The sequence below is a fragment of the Jatropha curcas genome, chromosome 11 (assembly GCF_041381405.1).
Source record: "Jatropha curcas cultivar XTBG-Jc1 chromosome 11, XTBG_Jcur_1.0, whole genome shotgun sequence".
In the NCBI taxonomy this organism is placed as follows: domain Eukaryota; kingdom Viridiplantae; phylum Streptophyta; class Magnoliopsida; order Malpighiales; family Euphorbiaceae; genus Jatropha; species Jatropha curcas.
In genome coordinates, this window is record NC_143161.1 from 21289927 (window position 1) to 21308839 (window position 18913).

Genomic DNA, 18913 nt, shown 5'->3' on the forward strand with positions numbered 1-18913 from the left:
TGTTATATTCACATTAATCTCATATGAAATTTTGTTTCTACATTATAAAAATTCAAATAATATAAGATAAAAATTATAATTAATATTTATTATCAAAAAATAAAACGGTTATAAATAACAAGTAAAAGTGAGTAATAAAAAATTGAACGAGTACCAATAATAAGTATAGTCAATGTGCAACACACGTTATAAAAGAATAATAAATATAATCAATATGCAACACACGTCATAAAAATACTAGTTAATATAATTGTACCTAGATGTTTAGTGCTGAAAAATTATTGTAACTAATTATACCAAGCACGCATATTCTCTAATAGCATAACCCCGCTGCCAAGTCTAAATTCTTACTAACCTCTCCTTACCCTATATACCCCTCCTTCACCTCCAAGCATCAAAACCCTCCGTTTTTGCTTAACATCAGTACATCACAAACAAAAGAAACCTGAAAAACTTGTACCCATAAACTCGAATCCCAGAAGCAAGAAACCCCTATTCACTTGTTTAGCAGCAGATGAGTCTACAACTCCAAAATCTACTGCATTATCACCCAGACCTGTCTTTCTCCAACAACAATCATCAGGTATAGTTGCAGTAGCACTTTTGTACTTCCGATACTGGTTCTAATTTCCAAGATGCAGTTTAAAATTTTAAAATCCCTATTGAAAGATATGAAAGATTTTGTTGATACATATATTTGTGTGTGTGTGTGCAAAGCATTAGAAAACAATTCAGAAGCTAACTATGGAATGATATGGGTTTTATGTTTTCAATGCCTTTTTATTAAACCCAAAACAAAACCCTTGCTTTTTAGTGAATCTTAACTCTCATTTGATTTAAATTTGATAGGTCATTTCTAAGTGAGATTTGATTTATGTTGTGTTTATGGTTTTTTATTGATGCAGATAATGCAAGCATCTCGGGTTTCTATTAAACCACTGAACTTTGCCTTATCACTTTATGGGACACAAAGAACTATTAGAAGGAGATCTTTGACGACAGTAGTGTCTATGTCAACCAAAAGTGTTGACATCCCAATCATGGTATATGCTAATTATTTTGTTATGGCACTTGCATTATCGATTGATAAGCTAATTTGTCAACTCTGTGACATTGTGAATATATGTTTGTCAAAAGGCAGTTTTTATCACTCACCTAAAGCATACTTTGGTTACCAGAATTCAAAGTAATTCTAGAAATGTCAATTTGTATGTTTGGTTATTATTAGTTCGTTTTCTGGGATATTGTACGATAATTGTGTTTAATAAATTTATGAAGAAATATGCAAATTACAATAGTACCATTAATTTATGTATATTCTCTTTACTTGATATTCTAGTTCAATAAAAAGTTTTCTAATAGTGAATTCACGTGAAATACAAATATCATTAGAAATGTAATTAATAAATATAACATAATAACAGTTTAAATGAACTGTAAGTCCAAAAAAAAAGGGTCAAAATTAATCAATGAGATCTTATAATTAAGGGTAATAATGTGCTTTCTCATTCACATGGGAATGTAACTTAAAAATGGTTTATAATTAAGGGTAACAATGTGCTTATTTTTTTTTCACATGGGAATGAAACTTTTCCATCTCTCTAGATGGGAAAATATTTTCCTTTACATGGGAAAGTAGAGGCTATATCTATGAATCCTAGAATTTAGCTTTCCTTGGAATATAATGTTCATGTGTCAACTAAACACTGAAATCTTACTTTCCAAGTCACTTTCCCTTGTGATTTTGCAACCAAACACTATAATTGGTGAGGTTTCTGCATTATGGGAAACTACATATTCGTCGTTTACATATTGCTTCACCTTTGGATTCTATATTATTATTTATAGTTGTATTTTGCATTATGGGAAAGTTACATTCCCATGCTACATTCACATAGGAATGTAACTTTACCATCTATAGGTTGCCACTATGAAAAAAAATATGTTTTCTAAATTATGAGTGTGGTGATTTTATGTGTGTTGATTCCACTTCATGTTTGTTCCATTGCTTTATTGATTTTAGGTAAATGGTTGTGGTGGAAAAATGGGGAAGGCCGTTATTAAGGCAGCAGACACTGCAGGACTTCAAATTCTTTCTGTGTCATTTGGCTCAGCAGAAGAGTCGGGGCAGACCGTGCAAGTATGTGGAAAAGATATTAAGATACATGGTCCTTCTGAAAGAGAAGATGTTCTTGCATCCCTGTATGATGAATACCCAAACCTCATTGTGGTGGATTACACTGTTCCTTCAGCAGTAAATGGTGCAGTATAAGTTATTTAAAGAAACAGAAAGAAACTTTAACTTTGGATTTTGCTGTGAAATTCAATTCTTCAAATAAGAATTGATTTAATATCTTGACTTTATATACTGAGCGGATTCAGTATTGTACCTGAATCAAATTTGAGCTCTTAATTATAAATTTAAATTAACTAAAAGAGAATATATTTATGTTTTCAAGCATGAAAATTGAATGTTCTAAATTTGTTTTTCTTAACAACATAAAACCTTTTTTTCTGTGTTTTAATTGAATTGAAGTGCTTTAAATTCTAACCTACCATTGTGATTTATTGATATTGTAAAGAGTATTGATCTTAAAATCATGTTTTACAGACTGTTCAGTAGAACTAAGTTCTCATAACACTTATCGGACTGTAAAACAAACTTTGACAACAGTTATTACATTGTTGCAAACAATATCATGCTTCATCTGATGCTTATGTACACTGTTTAATGACATATCCTCTTGGTGGTTGTTCTATGATGCAGACAATGCCAATTTGTATTGCAAAGTTGGAGTTCCATTTGTTATGGGAACCACTGGTGGGGACAGGGACTTGTTATATAAGACTGTAGAGGACTCAAAAGTTTATGCTGTCATCTCTCCACAGATGGGGAAGCAGGTTATCTCAGTTTTGGTATAGCTAATGTATGTAACTTTAAGTTATCCTGTTACATGTCCTAATAAATTATTGTTTTTGTAGGTGGTTGCATTTCTTGCAGCCATGGAGATTATGGCTGAGCAATTTCCTGGAGCTTTTTCTGGGTATTCCCTTCAGGTACTATTCTTTTGCATTGTATCCACGATTAGGAAGTTCTAATTTGCTTTATTATGCAAATATATATCCAGAAGGATTATCTTCGGGAATGATAATTAGAAATTCTGGTGGTTTTGATTGCAAATCCATATTTTTTGCTGATGTAAATCTTTGTCTCATAATGCACAAAGCTCAACTAACATGAAAGAAATCCTTGCAAATTTTGGGGTTGACAGGACCATTTTTTCTGTTCTTCTGTTGAACTGTTCACTTTTATGTTTGTTGATGTTTAATTTCTATCATTTCATGATAAATATTAAAGAATAACGAGTGATTTGTATCTTTGTGTTCTTATATACATTTAATCGTGGATTGTGACAATATTGGATGTACTAAGATTACTTTTCACTATAAAAATACACTACAGACACCCTGTAGTAATTAGAGAAAACAAATCAATCAACACTCCAGTCCGGTCATAATTGATATACGCTTTCCTCCCTTTCACCACAATTTAATATCATACATTTAAGGGCTTTTCTTTCCTCTGCATTGATCCTAATCTATTACTCCCTACATTATTTTTATACAGGAGAAATTTTCATTTTGAGTGTTCTTTTTATATAGAGAATTTTGCTTAATTTGGTAATTTTAGAAACCATGCCAATACGAAAAGTCTATCTTACTATTGTCTTAGTCCTTTGTGAAGCTTTTGGTATGAGAAATTCTCATGGTAAAGACAGCAAAGGTATCGATGAACATTTAATGTAAATAAATTTTGGAGAAAGGATTGTTTTTACATCAATTTCCATTAAAAAAAAATGTGCTTATACAGGCGATATGAGCATTGACTAAAATGTCGTTTGAATAGGAAGAGGCCATAGAATTTTCAAGTTGACCACATTGAGAGGAATCCTTATGGATTCTGCCTGAATATTTGGACATTGTACCATATTTAAAGGATGTTTTCAATTACCAAAGGCAGTCGAAAATTTAAATGAGCACAAATTTTCATATTTTCATACAACTTTGGCAAACAAGGACCAAAAAGAAAAAAAAATTCCATCCACAAGTTAGAGCATAAACTTTTATTTTTTTTGGAATCATTCGTATTCCCTTCGTTCCAACTAAGCATTTAAAGCTTAATTAAAATTGAAACATAATTTAAACCATAAATTTGTATTAGAGGAATTAATGAGACATTAAGGGTAAATTAGGAAAAGGGCAAAAAAGAGTAGGTTAAACTACTTAATCTTGATGAAGATTCAGTTGTTCCTATATAAAAAGAACGAAGGGAGTACAATTTAATCACTGCTCATTGATACATGATAAATGCAGGTGTTGGAGTCCCATCAAGCTGGCAAGTTGGACACATCTGGAACTGCCAAGGCTGTCATTTCGTGCTTCCAGAAATTGGGGGTATCTTTTGACATGAATCAGGTTTGTTTAAGGATTTTGATCCTTTAGCATTATATTAGTTTTTCTGTAATTCAAGTGAAAATCACTTAATCTGCTTTGTTTTGCATCATTGATATGTAATTCGTGTACTTAATGCAAAAATTAAGATATTACTCTAGATAGACCCCCCAAAATGTCATATTACCTTTGTCTAGACCGCTGCTTATTATAGCTTTAGAATGTGATCGATCCTTTAAAATTTATGAAAAATTTTTCAAGGCACTTTTTGCACTGAGCCCTCAGCATCTGCAACCATTTCTATTTGACTGTGTTTCAGGAGTTTCATGCATTGCCAAAACACATTATTATCCACCCGAATTGGAAATTGATGTGGATGGGAGGTTAGTTGCCTGATCAATGATCTAAGTTCAACATAAAATATTAGAATGGGAATATTATTGTGTGCACTCCATCTACTTTCTAGATTTTAAGAAGTTCCATGAACATGCTACTTGGGGAATATTTCAGTCTTGATATTAATAATACTTCAATTATGAGAAATATGATTGGACTATGTAACATAATCTGCAACCATTTCTATTTGACTGTGTTTCAGGAGTTTCATGCATTGCCAAAACACATTATTATCCACCCGAATTGGAAATTGATGTGGATGGGAGGATAGGTGCCTGATCAATAATCTATGCTCAACATAAAATATTAGAATTGGAATATTATTGTTTGCACTCTACCTGCTTTCTAGATTTTAAGAAGTTCCTTGAACATGTTACTTGGGGAATATTTCAGTCTCGACATTAATAATACTTCAATTATGAGAAATATGATTAGACTATCTAACGTAATTTGTTTTTCCACTTTCAAGGATTTGCGTGTTTCTTTTTATTTTGCTTGATAGTGATTACAGTTAGGTGCCAGTTTTCTGCAGTATTTGTTGACATTACTATTTCATTTAGAAAACTTCAACAGTGTTTTGTTGCGGTCACTAGTCCTAATTCCTATTTTTTTCTTCTTTCAGATACAAATGATCCGGGATCCTAAGCTACAAATTGAGATGGTGGGAGTTCCGGAGGATCATTTGTCTGGTCATGCATTCCATATGTATCATCTGACGTCACCTGATCAAACGTAGTAATAAATATCTTCATTTATATTCATTTCTTATTGAAATATGTTATACTTTTCTTTTGTTGCTTTGACAACCAATAGATAAGATCTTAAATCAATTTCCGTGCAGAGTTTCTTTCGAGTTTCAACATAATGTCTGTGGTAGATCTATATATGCTGAGGGCACTGTTGATGCAATAATTTTCCTTGCTAAGAAGGTAGACCTGTTTCCGTTCCTCTCATGATGCTCCTTCAGTTTTCCTTTTCCTTTTTTTGTTGACTCTTGTTGGAAGTTTAGATTCCAGCATGTAACTCGATTGAGAAATATCAAAAATGAACATTAGGCCTTCACTATAAATTAATCTTCCTTGTTTTCTATGCTTAACAAACGACCCTCATTTTTTTTTTTTTTTTTTTTTTTTGTTGCCAGTGCCTAAATAATTAAGTAGCAGTTACAACTGCCACTCCACATATGTTCTTTCATTTACTGTTTGTTTATGGCATGGCACGATGTGTCAATCATCTAGGCATTCTGAGTAAAGCACAATAAGTTGCTTACAAATAATGATTTGGTGATATGCAGATTCAATCTAAAGCAGACAAACGAATCTACAATATGATCGATGTCCTGCGGGAGGGCAACATGAGATAAATCAATCTGATGGTTCCAAGTTTTGGCTTCATTTCAATTTTTATTGTGCTTTCATTGCCATGCAACAAACGGAATCAGTCCATCTAAAAATTTGACAGAAGACTAATGGATGACCGGTTCAAATGGTGGTTAATGCCGGTTTTTTGAGAAAGGGGTGTGCATATGCCTTTAAAAGCAGAATTCACCCCTTCAAGTTTTGTTGTAATTGAGTAAATTTTTTATATTTTAGTACTTGTAGTGCAGAACAAGTTGGGTCTTTTAGGCAGGTGGTGTCATCAGAACTTAGAAGAGAACAAGTTGGCTTGAAAAAGAGAACTTTTGCTTGAAATATAATGAGCTGGCATGTATAATTATTTATTTTTCAGGCAATATCTTGTTGGTTATGTTGCATCCAATTAAAATATTAATTTTTTTTTTTAATGTAGTTAATGAGAAGTTGTGATGTGGTTTCACAATTTCACTTCTTAAATTAGAGTCTATACGTTTTGCCACTAACTGTCTGCAAGACAGCCTCGTCCAGCGTAAAAAATATACGATCCTAATGAGCAATCATACAGCTATAATATCAAGACGTGCAATTTTCCACCATAGCCATACCGGCAACCCTGAATAGCTTTTCCCATAACAAAACCGGTTAAGTAAGAAATGTAAATGCTTAATTTCTCTCTAGCTTATTCACTATCTTTAACCTCTTCGGTGGTTCGGCACGAAAGGAAATAAGAACTGTGATGAATGTGGGCAAGCGGTGAAGAACTTAGTTTTTCTGCAATATTTGTCATGACAATGTTAATCTTGTTTTAAAATTTTGCAGATTCATGGCATGTAAGTGAAGACTCAAGCAATCATAATTGCTGCAATCAGAGAGTATACATTTTTTTTTTATCAGCAATCAGGTTATTAGATTTATCAAGAAAGCTAGAAGGAGAACTTATCACACCCGAGTGACTACACCCAAGCTAATAAGCTTACCCAATACACCCAGATTCTAGCTCAGGATGATAAGAATACCAAGACAATGAAACAAGAGAATCAGTCTAGAAACCTCTCTTAAGACAAGAGAAGAGTGCTAGAAAAACTGAAAAAAGAGAACTTGAACAATGATGGAACAAAGAGATAACTGCAAAAAAAATACAAAGAAACTAAATCCAAGCTAAGTACGGATTCGTAGCACTAACCCCTTGCTTAGCTAAAGAATCGGCAAAATGGTTGTCATTTCTCGAGATGAAAACAAACTGAACCTGATTGAGATGAGACAAAATCTGATCAAACTTGTTAAACTTCTCCCACCAATGCCACAGCCGCTTGAGCTTTGACTAATCCAACACAAAGCGGTTTTAGAGTCTGATCCCACAATCAAAGGAAAATGTTTAACATTTGAATTCCAAAAAATCTAATAGCTGAAAAAATAGCAAGTAGTTCGGCCTCACTCGAATCCAATATATCGAATGAATGATAAAAAAAATATTTAACTAATCCATTACTGTCCCTTAACACACCTCCTACCCTTGCATGACCCGATTTACCAAAGGAAGAACCGTCAATGTTCAACTTTAGCCATCCTTCAGCCAGCGCTCCCTAAAACATAGACTTTACTGTACCAGCGGCTGTGATACACATTGAACCACCAGATCTGCAGACTTCAATCGGGAAAATTAACCAGTCACTGAGACCAATAGAAGGAAACTTATTTTTAGCCTTTAACAACTCGAAGCTTCTAAATTTAAGCTTATCGACAACCTCTTCCGAATTCTGCCTTAGATTACTGAACACAACTTGTTTCTAGCTATCCAAATAGACCACAAAGTTAAAAGCATAATAGAATTAGAGATACCACGACACCCTTTAACCAAAACAATACTATGCCACTGCCAGCTCAAGAATCAGAGAGTATATATGGACATGTGCTGCTCTTGAATTTGCACTTGTAGCTATTTTTGTTCACTTATTTTATAGCTTGGAAAATAAATGTGACATTCATTCTCTCTCTCTCCCCTCTGCCCCACTTAAAATTGTGCTCAGTTTTCAGTGGCGGAATCAGTTGTGTTGCCTAGAGGACCATATAGTACTATTAAATTGGACTGCCATTTCTTGATTGTAAAGTTGCAGAAATTTTCATGAATCTTTATCCAATGCATTAGATGTTAGAGATTAAAGAAGACAAACTGCTAATTAGGATCAAGATATTTTAAGCTGCAGGATTTAGCTCAAAAACCATTATTGCCTTATTACACTACAAGAAAATCGAGATATAGCTACAGAATTTTTTGTAGCTAATTGCATATTGCTACGGAGTAGCTATGAAATATTTTCGTCCTTAAAATGCTTGTAGCTAAAAATATAGCTACGAATTTATGGTAAATAGCTATTTAGCCACGAAATAGCTACCATAAATCTATAGCAATAAAGAGTCCAATCAATATCCAAAAATGTGTAGCTAATCTGTAGCTACGTATTACGGTCTCTAAATGGTAGTCATACCGTAGCTAATCTATAGCCATTTTGTAATAAAATTCATAGCTAGTTATCATAAATCCATATTCAAAATTGTGTAGCTAATCCGTAGCTAAAAGTTTCCATGTCTAATCTGTAACAATTCCGTAGCGAAAATTTATAGCTATTCTGTAGCAATATTGTAGCTAGAGTTAAATGTATTTGTAACTAATTCATAGCTAATCTGTAGCTATTTTACTATATATTTAATTTTTTTTTTTTATTTTGGACTCAGCAAACCTGTTAAAAATATAAATTATAAAGCAAATATGGAAAAGAAACTATATATAGCACTCATTTTTAACACTAGACATATTTGTAACTAAGTTCAAACATGTAAACATTTTAATCATAGATATTCAAGAAAAGAAAAGTTCACCAAGAGATATCCCTCTAACCATCCAAGCCTTGAACATCATTTTCGTCTCCATCTGTCGTAGGATCAACACCGAAGCTAGAAGTAGGAGCATCTGAGGATGCTGGTGGCTAGCTTGCCCTGATTTGCAAATGCCTATGAATTTGGGCAATCATATTTGTTTTTTCCTAAAGCAATCTATCAAATGCATCTTGTTGTTCCTTCAGTGAATGAATCAACTCCATGGCATCCGACGAAGTGGATGAGGCACTAAATGAGCTGCCACTCATACCAGAATGTGGATAGAAGAGGGAAGCCTGGGAGCCAATGCCGTAGACTCTACGTTTATGTTTTCCTCCTGCAGCCTCCAAATACAACTGGTACTCATCAATAGGAGTTTCTTCACCTTCAGGTTGCTGTGTGGATCATTGTTCTTTGAAGTGTTGGATTGTCCCCTGCAAAGTAAGGAAAGAAAAAAAACACAGTAGCCATATATGTGTTAATTTAGAATAAATGAAAATCTTAATAATTATTGTGAATATTAATGTCTAAAAAATGAAAGAAAACTTACAAATATATTCTCAGCGCGCTTGCCAATAAAGGTCTTCCTATCATCTTTCTTTGTATGGTACGAAGAAACACATCACATGTTAGAGGAATTGATTTAGTCTCTACAGCCTATTAAGTTCAAAATAATGTTTAAATTAATAGTAGTTGGTAAACACTAAAATTGATTAATAAATTGAAGTTGATAACATACCATATGTCTCGCATGTTCGACATGGGAGATAGAGCCTCCGGTATGACGAGATGGACCAAATCCCTTGCCACCCTTCTCAATACGCCGATTCTTTGAGAATTGTATAGGCTTTGCAACATAATCTGATGCTTTCTGATTCTCATTTCACTTCTTCCAAACATCATCTTGGACATAAGGCCTTTTTCCATGACATTTAAGCTTATGAAGCATATCCCTATACCTCTCACCTGCCTTTCTCTTCCATGCAATCTTTATAAGCTCATTCATCGCATCATCCCTTTGGAAGTGTTTCTATATGTACAACATAACAACAGAACAAAGTTTTAATAAAAATGAATAAAAAATAGTTTTGTATATTATTAAACAAAATTTTGGCAAAGTTTCCTCTAAAAGTTGGACTTAACTCCCCTCTTAGAATCTCAAAATTCGCAGTGTATCTCAAAATATTCTCATGAAGGTAATATCATCATATAATACATCAATTATTTCAAAATATGAACATTAACATTTTAATACTACTATCTAATATGGGATGGATGATTCTTAAGATAGACTTGGAGAAAGCTTATCAACGCATTTGGTGGGACTTCATTATTGATACACTGCATCGAGCTAACTTCCCTGCTTTTTGGAGTAATTTAATCTTAAAATGTCTTAGCTCATACTTTATGAAGATTCTTTGGAATGATACGATCTCAGAGTGTTTCACAACTTCCAGAGGGGTTAAGCAAGGTGACCCAATCTCTCCTTATCATTTTGTGATGGCTATGGAGAGAATGGGTCATGGTGATAAGAATACGTAACAGATATGAGTTCTTTGTACTGCTTGTAGTTATCTTTCCCATGTACTTCGGGATTGGATTCTGTTTAGTTTAAATTCCAAATCCCATTAGAATAGAGATTATCTAGTTCTGTAAAATATTATTTAAAGTTAACTAATACATAACAAAGACTATTGAAAAACCCAATCACAATTGGTTTCCAGTTTCTTTATGGTATTAGAGCCAAACTAGGTTTAAAACATCGTTTTTTCTACTTCGTCGCAAAATACTTTTTTTCTTTATCTATCTTTTTACGTTACCATGGATTCTCAGTTAGCTAATATCTCATATGTTCCTGTTCCATCTCTCTCTGCCCATCATCAAATCACAATTAAGCTTACCTCTACAAATTATCTAGTTTGGAAAACACAAGTTATTCCCCTTTTAGCTGGTCATCGTTTGCTTCATCAAGTTGATGGTAGCAGTAATGCTCCACCTGCATAACTCAATGATGCTCCGAATCCTGCTTACAATGATTGGTTCATCAAAGATCAGATTGTGTTGGGATGGGTTGCATACACAGATCAGAACCCTAAAAAATTCTCTGCACTCGTTATCACGAGATAATGACTCTATTGTAACTTATATGGACCGAGCTAAATGATTGTACGATCAGCTTGCTACTCTCGGTTCCCAATTTCTGAAGATGATCTTGTTGATCATATTTTGCGTGGCCTTGGTTCTGATTATAGGCCTATTACACGCAATATTGAAGCAAAATTGGCTCCAACTTCTTATGATGATCTGTTTAGATTATTATTATCTGAGGAATTACAGCTTAAAACTTCGTCTGCGGTTGTCCAGCCGCCTACTGTGGCCCATTACTCCTCTCGGCAAAATTATTCAGGAGTTAACAGAGGAAGAGGACGAGGCAAGGGCCCTAGCAATTATTCTTCTAGTTCTGGTCGTGGTCGCTGTTCCTCCAATCGAAGTGATCCTCTCTCTGTCACTTGTTACAACTGTGGTGGTCAAGCTCATACGTCTCGACAATGTACCAGTCCTAAGCTTCATAATATTAATGTCAAACTTGTAGCCCATTTTTCCTCATCACCTTCTAACTCTTCCAAACCATGGGTTATGGACAGTGGATCTACTCATCATCTGACTTCTGAATTGGAGAACTTGGGAATCCATTCTGAGTACATTGGCACTGACGAAGTCACTCTTACAAATGGTAAAACTCTTCCTATTACTGTGTTGGAACAAATATTATCTCTGTTGATTTTCATAAATTTTCTTTGAATAATATTCTGCATGTCCCTTTGTCGAATATAAATTTGCTATCCGTGTTACAATTCACTAACTCTAATGATGTTCCTGTTGAATTTTTTTCCCACCTATTTTGTTATCAAGGACCTTCGCACGAAGCAAATACTTCACAAGGGACTTACTAGAGATGGCCTCCATCAATTAGCCTCATCTTTAGTTGCTCCAGCTTGCCATTTTGTGTCTCTATCCACTTGGCATGCCAGATTAGGGCATGCTTCTTTTCCCACAGTGAATAAAGTGTTGTCGTTAAATAATTTGTCTACTACATGCAAGTCTCCGTTTTCTTTATGTGAAACATGTTAAGTGAGCAAAACTCATAAATTGCCTTTTTCCGATTCTAATTTTTCTATTTCTGCACCTTTAGAGTTAATCTGTTCAGATTTGTGGGGTCCTACACCCATAGCGTCTGTTGATGGTTATTTATATTATATTATTTTCTTTGATCATTTTTCCAAATATACGTGGAATTATTTTCTACGCAATAAATCTGATGTCTTTAGTACTTTCGTTACATTCCAGGCTATGGTTGAAAATTTTTTTGATAAACTGATAGGTGTCATTTTTACAGTATTTTTAGTATAATTTTATTTAGAATTTTAGTAAATTTTATCACTTTAATTTATTTTTTACTTCGTTTAATTATAATTTTTGTTTAAAGCTTCCTTGAATCATAATCCACTTGATCTGAAAGAAATTTATAGTGTTTTGGCATAGAAAAGAGCATTACAAAGGAAAATACTCAGGCTCGAGCACACCCAGCTCATGCACCATAGCACGCCCGTGCTAAAACTAAGAGAAATCAAGTGGAGAGTCAGGTGCTAGCATGGCTAGCCCATGCTATATGGCACACTCGTGCCCAAAAGAACCTCAGGGCGTGTTTGCCTAGCATGCCCATGATGAAATCTATCTTGGAAGGTCAGAGCCTAGCATGCCCTAACCGTGCTAGGGCGCACGCCCGTGCCACAAAGACTCCTCTAAGTGTGTTGCAGAACACGGCCCGTGCTAAATCATTCATAGATCCAGACTCTAGCATGCCCAAGCCGTGCTAGATGGCACGCCCGTGCTACGAAGGCAGAGCTGACTTGGAACTAAAAATGCAAGCCAATCTTTTTCTCACATGGGCCCACCTCAGGTATATTCCTAAACGTACAAAACAAGATCTAAACCTATTTAGGAAGAGAGAAGAGTCTTAACTAAGAAGAAATCCAAGGCCTAATCAGTTATGATCTCCAAAGAAGATTTCGTACTTAATAAGGACTTTATTTCCTAAACGGAGTCAGAATTTCCTTCAGAAGGTCTATATAAAGAGGGGAGCTACTCATTGTAGAGGCATCTCGAATTCTAGTATTTTTCTACATAGTTCTCTATCTCTCAAAGATTTCAAGCGTCCAAGATTTGTGCCAAGATTCAAGGAAGCCATCCACATAGTTGTTGTCTAGTTTTTATTTCTAAACTCTTAATCTTGTCTTTCTGTTCATTATTTATTATTGATTATGAAGTTTATTCAAGTATTACTGAGTTTTATTTAATTACTATGTCGAGCTAAACTCTCATACTAGGAATTTGATGTAGCTTAATTCGATTCCAATTTATAATATTAGATTTGCTTTTCCTTGTTCTTACTATAATTTATTATTGAACTTAAAGCTTCCAGGCAGAGTTTATCCCCTGGATTGATTTATTTCATTAATCACTATCGGAAGAAGGGTTTTTGATACGAAAAAGGTAATAAATTATATGAGAATAATAACTTGATGCGGAAGCTATAGGGTTTGACTTATGGGGGGTTTTCATAAGTTAATGACCTTAGGTTATGAATTCTCAAAACAAACCATAAAACTTAATGATTTAATTCATGCTTGATTGTGCTATAGGAAGATAGGTAATTAGACCAGATTAGAATAGCTAACAATACATCGGGAGAGCTTGTTAGTGATTTTAAGGTTGTTTCCCCTACTTGAACAATTAAAATTGATTATCAAACTAATAAAATAAATTGGATAGAATTAAGTGAAATCAATATCTTTAGTAGTTTTAAATCCTTGATCTCTTTTCATCTAAATTTTGTTCCTTGATTTCTTTCTGTTTTATTTTCAAATTTACTTTTCTTATAACCAATCTCTCTTATTGTCGTTTAAATAATAATAGGTTAACATAATTTTGGTACTTGATATACAATCCCTGTGGATAAGATACTTTACTCATTCTATATTACTTGTTGCGATTTCGTACACTTGCGAAAATCTCTGTCAAGTTTTTGGTGCCGTTGACAGGGATTGGCATTATCAATATCAATACTAATTACCTTATTATTAATTTAGACATTCCTTTTTATTTTATTAAATTTTCTTTTAAGAATTATTTCAGGTGTTTATGCAAAGAAGATCAGGTAGGACTGAACCCCTAGTCTTTGATCCAGAAATTGAAAGAACTTACCGTAGGAACAACGCTGCAAGAAGAGCACGTGAAATAAAATCCGAACAACAAGCAGACATGGTCAACGAAAACGAAATAGAAGACAGACCTCCACTTCAGAATCCGGTCCGCACCTTGCGAGATTATACAACACCTAATCTTAATGGGACAACCTCGAGTATTACAAGACCTAGGGTGGAAGCTAACAATTTTGAAATTAAACCCGCAATTATCCAAATGCTTTCCACCTCAATTCAATATGGGGGTTTGCCCAGTGAAGATCCTAACGCTCATATCACAAATTTCCTGGAAATTTGCGATACTTTCAAACAAAATGGTGTTTCCGAAGTGTTTTCGTCCCGCCCCCGAGCGACCCGAAAAATGTTCACTTTTTGTTTTTTGATGGAAAATGATATTATTATGAAAAGTGGTGACAAAACATTTTATTGGATATGATGCCGATAAATCGGTCTTATAAAACATTTTTGAGTCGCCACCCATTTTTTCGGCAATGGGACCGTTTCCAATTTTATTTTATAAAAATGACTCCATTTTAAACCCAATTCTATTTAAGGCCAAATCATTTAGAAAACTGGTCAGGCGCACTAATGCGATTCTGGGTAAGGGAATTGGGTACGTCGGCCCGTTGGAAGCCGATGCCTGAAAAATCTAGCCTCTTTTAACCTACGATTTCTAATTTATTTTACTTAGAAAAGCCAATTTATTTATTTATTTAAACCCAGCCCGAATGAATCGAACCGAGTTCTTATATGGAAAATTAATTAATCGTCCCAATCAAATTTAATCATTGCATCCATAATCATCCAAATCATCCAAATCATCCAAACCAAAGTAATTAAATCAAATAAATAAAAGACCCGCTCTTGCCTTATGGTTAAAGGTGGGCCACAAACCGAACCTAAAAATACATTCTACCCGATTCAAATTCAACCCAAAGACCGAAAACCCAAAAATCATGCATAATTACATTTAAACTTAATTAAATTACAATCTGTTCGTAATTGGTCATCTCTGGGATTTATTAGAAAAATTGAATTTTATTTTGTACAAAAATTAATTATTTTTCGAAAGAATAAAAAATTATTTCTGGAACCCAAGAACAGTCGTGTCACGCAGCTGTTCTTTGGAAGAACAGTTGTGTGACGGACCCGACAGCTGCGTGACGCAGCTGTTCTGGGTAAAGAAATGAAATTTTGGACATGAACAGTTCTGTCACGCAACTGCCAGCTCTGTTATGGATCCACTGGCTGCGTGACGCAACTGCTCTGGTTCGAACTTTGTTTTAAATTATTTGTTTAAAGTGTTTTTTTATTTAAATATATTTTAGGACAACTTCGAATGACCAAAACGAACATAATGCAATTCAATTAAGATTAAACTACTGAAACGATGCTAAAATAAATAATCAATAAACAAAAACACACAAAAGTGTAAAAGAATTACCTAATCCTCAGATTGAGGATTGTATTATGGCTTTAACGCCTTAACGAACGATGGTTAAGGCGATCCAGAAGCTTCGGCACCAAGGATTTAAATGTTCATTCTTTGGTTTCTTAATTTTCTCTCTTTTTTCTAGTTTAATTCACCTAAAATTGATCTAATGGCAATTCTCCTTCAAACGAACTCAAAAGAGCTTCTGGAGGAGAATGTCGCCTCAAAATATGTTTTTAGGGTTTTTAAGACGCTCTCAAAAGTTCTCCTTTAACGTGAGAAAAAGATCTATTTATATAAGTAGGTCACAGAGCATAGCTGCGTGACGCAGCTTACTTGCTGTATCAGAGCTACATGTCGTTTAATACAAAAACATCATGTAGTCTAACATAGCTGCGTGATGCAGCTATGACCCAGTCAACAACTTAACATCTTTTCTATTAATTTAAATCCTTGGATTAAAAGACTTCTAGATGGCATTAACCTTTCATTCCATATCCTTGTATCATCATTGGATCAGGCGGGGGCATAAAAACACGCGTCAACAGTTTGCCCCCCACTTTATCATTAATTGTGTAAACGATTAATGTTAAAGTGGTCTATTGACGCGCCTTCAATCTTGGGTTGAATGAAGGTCTTGATCATCTAGTCACGTCCAAAGCTCAGTGTAATCGGCTTTGTTGGCTCCAGTCGGATCTGCAAACAACTCCAAAGCTCGGTGTAATCGGCCTTGAAGTCACCTCCTCAGCTCAGTGTAATCGGCTTCAGAGGTTTTGATGATGTCCAAAGCTCGGTGTAGTCGGCTTTGTTGTTCACCTCCTCAGCTCAGTGTAGTCGGCTTCAGAGGGTTTGAAAAAAGTCCAAAGCACGGTATAGTCGGCTTTGTTGTTCACCTCCTCAGCTCAACGTAGTCAGCTTCAGAGGGTCTGAAAAGAGTCCAAAGCACGGTATAGTCGGCTTTGTTGTTCACCTCCTCAGCTCGGCGTAGTCGGCTTTGGAGGGTTAGAAAAGAGTCCAAAGCAGGGTATAGTTGGCTTTGTTGTTCACCTCCTCAGCTCAGTGTAGTCGGCTTTGGAGGGTTTGAAATGGAGATTGTCTTGATCAACTTCGTAATCCATCATCATTAATCAGGAAAAGGATTGACTCGATCCGCTTCGTAATGCATCATCACGAATCGAGAAAAAGATCCAAACAACTTCGGAATACATCATCACTGCTCGGTGGGACCAAACGGCTTCGTGAAATCATCACTGGTTGACCTGAAAACATTTTCAAAAGAAAAGAGCAATTGTTGTGTACAAACAGATCTTGCCTTTATTAGATGTTGAAGCATCACATGCCCCCATGCATTAATAATCATAAACTTTAAAATTTGGAATTTCGCATCAGGGCAAAAAGCAATTTCTGTATACAAACAGATCTCGCTTTGTGGGTCCAAAGAGCAATTTTTGTATACAAGCAGATCTCGCTTGATGGGGCTAAAGAGCAATTTCTGTATACAAACAGATTTTGCTTGGTGCAATTTCTGTATACAAATAGATTTTGCTTGGTGGGACCAAAGAACAATTTCCGTGTACAAACAGATCTCGCCTTGTGGGTCCAAAGAGCGATTTCTGTATACAAACAGATCTCGCTTAGTGCAATTTCTATATACAAACAGATTTTGCTTGGTGCAATTTCTGTATACAAACAGATTTTGCTTGGTGCAATTTCAGTATACAAACAGATTTTGTTTGGTGGGACCAAAGAGCAATTTCTGTATACAAACAGATCTCGCCTTGGTGCAATTTCGGTATGCAAATAGATTTTGCTTGGTGGGACGAAAGAACAATTTCTGTGTACAAACAGATCTCGCCTTGTGGGTCTAAAGAGCAATTTCTGTATACAAACAGATCTCGCTTGATGGGACCAAAGAGCAATTTCTGTATACAAACAAATCTCACCTTGGTGCAATTTCTGTATACAAACAGATTTTGCTTGGTGCAATTTCTGTATACAAACAGATTTTTTTCTTGATGCAATTTCTGTATACCAACAGATTTTGCTTTGATGCAATTTCTGTAAACAAACAGATTTTTTTCTTGATGCAATTTCTGTATACAAACAGATTTTGCTTGGTGCAATTTCTGTATACAAACAGATTTTTGCTTGGTGCAATTTCTGTATACAAACATATTTTGCCTTGTCCAAAGCTCGGTTTAATCTGCTTTAGAGGATTTGAAATTTGAAATTTCGCATCAGGGCAAAAGATTTTATTTTTGCCCCCAGTTTGGAAACCCATCCCGAGACCAAAAATATTATCTTTAAGCAAGCCTTGAAAATTTTATTTTTTATTCATTGGAAAAATTTCTTGAAATTTTAGCAAAAAATTTTACTAAATTTTACCAGTCCCCAATTTTCAAGTATACCCTTCCTGATGCGGTGTTGGCGAGAAAAACTTACCTGAGGGTAATTGGATGATTTTGATGATTTTCCCCCCTGTGTGGTGAATAAATGGAATTATTGAAGTATACGAGCTGCACACCGAGTCCAAATTGCCTGAATAAGCCGACTTGGGCTTTGATGGATTCTTGACGGACTTGGGCACTTTATTCAGATGCCAAATGCCCATCTGTTGTGTCTCCGGATGCTTCCACCGCTATTTTTCTACTTGATTCCTATTTTCTGCACTTAGAGACAGCAAAAGACAACAAATCTTTTCTTTCGAAATTATTTGCTTGATTAGCATTTGGGCCTCCTGCCCTTGGATTAAGAAATGAGAGCACATCAAAGTGGATTTTTTTTCTTTTTTTTTTTTTTTTTTGACTAAGGACAGAAACTTACATTATTGACAAACAATGGGGTGATCATTTTATCACCTACAATATTCAGATAGATAAAATATGCAACTCCTTCATGTATGCATGAATCTATTTAAATGCTAGGGATCTTATGCATGGTTTTTCTTTATCGATCCTTCCAAGGAAATCACCGAGAAAATAACATTTGACCTTTTGATCGCCGTCTAGAAGAATCCAACACTCGGGTAGGACCATCGGCCAAACATCTTCAAAACGAATGAGCGAATGCTGACCATATAGGCAGAGAGGAAGGTCTTGTAATCAATAGTCATACCCCAGAAACAAAAGGGAAGAAAAATT

General features: G+C 34.9%; 1 protein-coding gene and 1 pseudogene across 3 annotated transcripts; one reads left to right on the forward strand and one right to left on the reverse strand.

Moving 5' to 3' along the window:
• The first annotated feature begins 331 nt into the window (after positions 1–331).
• LOC105645107 (4-hydroxy-tetrahydrodipicolinate reductase 2, chloroplastic) lies at positions 332–6594 on the forward strand. 2 transcript variants are annotated; one of them, XR_016318969.1, is made up of 9 exons: positions 332–583; positions 906–1043; positions 2024–2261; positions 2768–2901; positions 2983–3057; positions 4375–4476; positions 5471–5583; positions 5690–5777; positions 6143–6176. XR_016318969.1 is itself a non-coding variant. In XM_012230620.4 (9 exons), the coding sequence occupies exons 1-9, from the start codon at positions 515–517 to the stop codon at positions 6209–6211; spliced, it is 1023 nt and encodes a 340-aa protein (XP_012086010.1). In that variant the 5' UTR covers positions 334–514; the 3' UTR covers positions 6212–6594. The 2 variants fall into 2 exon arrangements, 1 of the variants encoding a protein (XP_012086010.1); XM_012230620.4 differs by having other exon boundaries at positions 334–583; positions 5471–5580; positions 6143–6594.
• Positions 6595–9000: 2406 nt separating this feature from the next.
• Positions 9001–10083, reverse strand: LOC119371009 (uncharacterized; annotated as a pseudogene). Its single transcript, XR_016318708.1, has 4 exons — positions 10048–10083; positions 9817–9948; positions 9628–9734; positions 9001–9511 (listed from the first exon to the last, which is right to left on the reverse strand). The product of XR_016318708.1 is annotated as an uncharacterized LOC119371009 (transcript).
• Between the last annotated feature and the right edge of the window lie 8830 nt (positions 10084–18913).

Excerpts from the sequence above, each read along its gene's own strand:
- LOC105645107 (XM_012230620.4), top strand. The coding sequence starts at position 515 with ATGAGTCTACAACTCCAAAATCTACTGCATTATCACCCAGACCTGTCT. Across the intron at positions 2,902-2,982 it reads CTCCACAGATGGGGAAGCAG|GTGGTTGCATTTCTTGCAGC; the intron begins GTTATCTCAGTT and ends TTGTTTTTGTAG. Across the intron at positions 3,058-4,374 it reads TTTCTGGGTATTCCCTTCAG|GTGTTGGAGTCCCATCAAGC; the intron begins GTACTATTCTTT and ends TGATAAATGCAG.